The sequence below is a fragment of the Thalia democratica genome, chromosome 6 (assembly GCF_965202585.1).
Source record: "Thalia democratica chromosome 6, ktThaDemo2.hap1.1, whole genome shotgun sequence".
NCBI lineage: Eukaryota > Metazoa > Chordata > Thaliacea > Salpida > Salpidae > Thalia > Thalia democratica.
Genome location: NC_139170.1, coordinates 28134289 through 28140443, shown reverse-complemented (window position 1 = coordinate 28140443; position 6155 = coordinate 28134289). Strand labels below are relative to the sequence as shown.

Sequence of the window (6155 nt, the reverse complement as noted above, 5' to 3'; positions counted from 1 at the left end):
AAGTTATAAGTGTTAAAAAAATTTAATTTTTTACTACCGAAAATCTTAAATCAACTAATCATTTTACATTACCTAACAAACAGTCTTTGAAATTTATTTTTTTCATACATAAACTTATCAAATGCATTAATCTGATAAAATTTCAAAGAAGATAAAGTTGAATTGAAGTTTATCGATAAATTTATACGTTCTTAAAAATAAAATTAATTTAGCTTGGTTTTAATTTCAGCGATTAGCAATATAAGGTTAAGTCTTTAGAAAAAGTAAGTATGAAGCTAATTAATAATATCGAACTTAAATTTAAAATTATTTGAATATTTAGGCTATTACTTCAGCAAAAAAATTAATAAAATTTTTATTTAGTTAAAAAAATTGTTTAAAATACTTAAATAGTTTAGAGTAGTTTGGTCTTAATTTGTATATATATAGGTATAAAAATACAAACATAAAACTAACACAATTGTGAAACAATTCAAAAGTAAAATCGTTAAAAAACGAATACCGTAAACATAAACAACAACACAACAGTAATTAAAACATTTTAGAGCAAATTTACAAAACGGAAACTTAAAAGGGTACTAAAACATTTTATATATTTTAAGTCAACGTTAGAATAAAGACTTGAACTTTATTAATAAAACCAAAAAGTTCTGAGGAAGCACAAGCATTGTATTACATGTAAAAACGCACAAAACGAACAAAATCAAAAATCATTACAACAAACTGTATGATAAAAAAACATTAACATTAATAAAAATGCAAAAAAAAAAAGTTTTAAAAACAACAAATATTTAAGCTAAAATACGGGTGCTTAAGTTTAGATTTAAAAAATTTATTAACAAAAACTTGATTTGAAAACAAAAACGAACAAAGTTATTTTTTGATTGAAACTAATAAGACTTACTAAAAAATTTATTTTTAAATGAATCAATAACTAAAAGGTATGTTTAAAAAACCATAATAACTATGAGGCAGAATATTTTGAATGAAACGTAATTAACATATACCTATTGAGTTTATTTCAAAAAAAACTTTTAAATTGGAGTAAAGTCAATTAAAGAAATATAGTGCAACCCAACCTAAGTTTAAATATAAGAAAAATTAGACAGTATTTAGAAACAAATGAACTTTTGTTTTTACAGTAGCGTAAAAAGAAAACTGCAAAACGCTCATTTTATATGAACGCAGAAAACAATGTGACAATCTTAACATCATCTAGCCTCATATTTAACAAAAAGCATCGCGGAAAAATACCTAGCTTCCACACTAGCTACTGTTTCGTTAAAACACAAAACTTATTGCAGCGCAGCAGCACTTATAAAAAACCTTTACGCCGTATTTAGAACCGCTTGTTTATTAACACTTTATAAAATCAACACTCAAGTTTCGTCGCTGGACTCTTGAACTGGCAGCCAGACCTTGTCGGTGGCAGCTTGCCGCATTATCACCTCCTTCACGTTGTCGAAGAGCTGCTCGATCGTCTCACCTCGCACGATTGCTGTGAGGAAAAGTTGATTGTTTAATTTTGTATTGTTTACTGTGCAACGTTGGACTCAGGCACCGAAACCTGAGTCACTTGAACAAAACACACAAGAAGAAAAGAAGAAAGATGAAATAAGCTCATGTTCAACAATACAGAAACTTAACACTAAAATGTGATGCTGACCTTTTTTTATGTTGTTAATGCGAATAGTTGTTTATTTTCTACATTGTAAAAAAAAACAAGTTTAAGTTTAACTATGCTGTAGGTAGACAGTGTTGTCAATGTTTCGAGTTGCACAACAAAACCACGTGCAAAACGAAATAAATGTTGAAAGATCAATAATACACTTCAATACTGGTACTTTACCCACTTGAGTTTTATTAGGCCCATTGTTGAACAAAAACAAAAATAATTTCGAATAAAAACAAAAACTAAATGGTTTTTTATTTCATGAGAAAAATCATGTACTCAAATTAGTACTAAGTTTCAACATCCAAATTTGTTACGTTTTAAACCTTTACTTGATTTAAATTTTTTTGAATAAAAATTTTTACAAGACACAGTTTAACAGAACTATAAGTTGACTCATAAAACCTACCTTGATAGATTTGATAACATACAGTATTAGTATTAAAGTTAAAGTACTTTGGTTATAAAAAACTGCTCACCAGTGAAGCACTCTGCAAATTCTCGTTCCTGCTTCTCGGCTCTGTCGAATATCTTCCTCGCTTGCTCGTCTATCAGCCTTTTGTTTATCTCCCTGTGAAAAGTGCAAACAGTAATAAAAAAAGCTGAAAAAAAAAACAAAAAAAAAAACGTTTCAAAAAGCTAAGTTTTAAGATCAAGTGAAAAAAAAAGATGAGGGGTTATTTTTTTACTTGTTAAAAAATTGGGGTCATTTTTTTATTTGATTCAAACCTTATAGGGTCATATTTTTATTTGTTCAAACTTTTGGGGTCATTTTTTTTTTACTTGATCAAGTGACTAAACTCGATATCAAACGTTTGCTTAAACGCTTTCTAACGTTGTCATGTTAAAAGTTTTTGGAATAAGCTTAAATTGCGTTGCAAAAAACGATGAAAATTAGAAAAATTAAGCTTAATTCCAATTTCAAGTAGAACTGTAGAGAGAAAACAGTGGTGAAGATTTTTTTTGAAAGAATTCTCGACTTCGTTAGAATGTAGGTGTTTTAAAACATAATTATTTTTAGTAACAAAACTAAACTGGTATAACTCTAAACTAACTTTTTTAATTAACTAGAGTTTTGATTGCATTTTATTTTAATACTTCTTTACTATTCGTTTTTTAAATTCGTTTAAATGAACAAACTTGTTTTACTTAATATTTGATTTCAAAATATTTTTTTTTGTTAAATCATATCTGGCTCATTATTTTGACTTTAATCCAAGTTTTGAATGAATTTAAAAAAATTGTCTAAAGTATAAACATACGTTATAAAAAAAGTTGTCAAGAGTTAAAAAACCGTACCTAAAAACAAAGTTTTAATGAAGCTATACAAATATTCATACAAACAAAACCAACATTAGCCACTGCACGTTGGGTGGTTTTATGAAAATTGCGATGGGCCACAATCCGGCCGCTTGGAGGCGCTTTATCGCGTTTCCGCTCACGTCCAGTATGCAGTGTTTTCCCTGGCAAGTTTGTTTGATTAATTTTCAATTTAATTTATTTAAAAATTCCTTTGATAAACTTGTTTAAAATAAATATTTGCCGTTGCTTATAAATATCAAGAGCTAGAGTAAATTCTTTAATACTAAAAAAACTTCTGTTTTGGTAATATTACTGATACAGACCTATATATTTGTTGCTAATTAAGTTTTTATTAAAACTAAATTTTGGATAAAGTAAATGTGAAATTTTAACATGAAAAATATTTTTTGCATCAAACTACTATTTAAGGTCATAAGGGAAAAACAAACTATTCACTTAAAAAAAACTCACACTTTACTTTTATTATACTGTATAAACCAGGGTTTCCCAAACTTTTTTGCAAATGGCCCCCTTTAAAGAGTTTGAAAAAATAATGGCCCCCTTCAACATATAGATTACTCATAAACTACGATAAAATACACATAAGACCTTTTTTTTTTTTTTTTTTGCTCTTCATCTGAAACTCAAGAATATCTAGTGTAAGTTTCTAAACTGCCATAAAATACACATCAGACCTTTTTTTTTTTTTTTTTGCTCTTTATTTGCAACTCAAGAATATCTAGTGTAAGTTTCAAGTTATGGCCTCATGGCCCCCCTGTGGCTCCTTTACTGCTCATTCCCCCCCCCTCTTCCCCCTTTGCTGCTCGTGGCCCCCTAGGGGGCCACTTGGCCCACTTTGGGAAACCCTGGTATAAACAAATAAAACTATTCTTTAATAATTAGCCTTGAAATTTAGGTACTCTATTAATCAGCTATAAACACATTATAAGTAATATTACAAAAAAAATCTTCATATTTAAAACTAAAGTGAAAAAATTAAGTTAAAACAAAAGAAAGCACGCTGTACAGTTAATCGATATAAGTTTTTAGAAACTTTAAATTATGTTTTCCTTAGTGTACATTTTCACCTCAGAGAAAATTTAAATGTAAACACTAATTGACACTTTTCTCTAAGGTCTAACGAAGATAAAAAAAGCAGGCTTCCAAACTATGATTTTATAAACAAAATAAACTAAAGCTTTATACACTCGAAAACTAAACAGATTCAAAACTATTTATTTTTGTTTTAAAAATGATACGCGATGTATTAAGTTTTAGCAAGTACTAAACATAAAAAGTTACAAGATGTGTAGATTAAGAATTTATTTTCTATTAAGGTTGAAAATTTTTCCAAAAAATTAAGTATTATACTCTAGACTAGACACAAACTTAATACTTATTGTATAGTAATTTATTCAGAATTAAAACAAAATAGTCTAGTCTGTCTAAAACGCATTATAACATAAACTTTAGATTATATTTTGTAGTTAAAAAAATATTTTTTTAAGATCCTTAGTTTTATCATGTTAGTGATTTTTTATTAACTTTAAGAACTAAACCTTATAACATGATTCTTTTTCTCACAACATGTAGAAGTTTAAAAAAAAAATTTACACAATAAGTTTTCTAAAATAAGATTATACTTTCGAACAACATATAAATAAGAAAAATAAAGTTTAGTAGTTTCTTGAGTATTTTTTGCACTGCCATTAAAAGTTAAAAAACACGCAAAAAATATTTCAGTTCTTTTTCAAAAAAGCATCTTTTATTAAACTAATTTATAGACTATTTCTATAAATCTAAACTTGTAAGTTTCTATCAAAAATAATAAACATTAACAAGGGCTAGATACTTTTAAAAAAACAATCATACATTTGTTATAACCATTAACTTATTACTAATAGTTTACAATGACAGATCAATGCTGAAAATAATCGATTATATAGTTGACAAGGAAAGCTAATGTGATTTAAAAAACAATATTTATTGTTAAACTTTAATTACGCTAAATTGGGCAGCATTGTTTTTTTTAAAGCCGATCAAAAGGTAAAAAAAAGTTAGTCCTTATACCAAGCTACTTTGTTTTTGGGATTCTTTGACATACTTGATGAATTTGAAGTAGGTTAGCAAAATAATGAAACATAAATAGCGTAACTTATTTTTATTAAATGCAGCATTATGTTGCTAACATTTAAATACTTTCACAATTGATAAATTATACAAATTTCTATTAATTTCAAACTAAATTTTATAAAAAATCACCAACAACTGCTGGCCCAAAAAAGCCTTAAAAACTAAGAAAATTAAACCATTTACCAAAAAAATATTGAAAAACTTAAAAAAAAAAAACAATGATGAACAACAAATCATTTTAAGAAATTTGAGACAGTTTAGCAACAAATTAGTTTCATAAAAATTCTTTAACAACTTTCTCTGAAAAAAACTTTGAAAAAAAAAAAAAAATCATTACCCATATAAATTTAACTTAAATTAATTTTAATTCAAACAATGGAGCCCACCTGCGTGGCGACGTCCTTGACGCTCTGCACGGAGGTTCCGTACAAGTTGTCGTTGTACTGGCCCGCCTCGATGAAGTAGTTCCGCTTGATGTCCTCCTCCATCGAGTGGCGGCTGCTGACGAAGTGGTACTCCCGACCATCCACCTCCTCCTCCCGCGCCTGCCTCGTCGTGTCTGTGTGACGTCACAGTGGTTTTAAGTGCGTAGGTTCATAAAGGGCATGTGGTGAGAAAACGCTTTTGATGAAAAGCGGAATAAATTTCATAAATAATTTAAACAGAAGTTGAAAATGTAAGTTTGAATGAAAACTTGGGGTTTGCGTTTAGTTTGCGGCAAATTATAAATTTAAATTTTTCACGCTTGAAATTATTAAAAGATGGTAAACACTTTTTACTATACATTATTAATGCATCTTAAAAAAAGCAAAAGCACTCGTTCAAACAGAAGTGAAAGGTAAAACAGAACTGATATTTTTACCAAAGTAATCAATTTAAAACTAACGCGGGACACAAGAGCTAAACTTTTCGGGGTTCTCATACAACAGGTCGTCGTTAATTCGATCCTTGAAGGGACCCAAAATAACCACCGGTCTTGTGTAATTAACTGTTGATATTTACAAGAATAAAATAGATAGCCATTTTTTACAAAAATAAACCTTTTTTG

At 28.2% G+C, this 6155-nt stretch overlaps 1 protein-coding gene across 1 annotated transcript in view; it reads right to left on the bottom strand.

Moving 5' to 3' along the window:
• Positions 1 to 262: 262 nt before the first annotated feature.
• The window catches only part of LOC145838654 (disks large homolog 4-like), a 38900-nt gene continuing 33007 nt past the window's right edge, over positions 263 to 6155 (bottom strand). The window contains exons 21-25 of the mRNA XM_082946278.1: positions 5994 to 6095; positions 5494 to 5666; positions 3026 to 3135; positions 2152 to 2243; positions 263 to 1498 (exon numbers count right to left, since the gene is read on the bottom strand). Of these exons, the coding sequence (XP_082802404.1) occupies positions 1380 to 1498; positions 2152 to 2243; positions 3026 to 3135; positions 5494 to 5666; positions 5994 to 6095 (596 nt within the window). The 3' untranslated portion in view covers positions 263 to 1379. The remainder of the gene's footprint in view (positions 1499 to 2151; positions 2244 to 3025; positions 3136 to 5493; positions 5667 to 5993; positions 6096 to 6155) is intronic.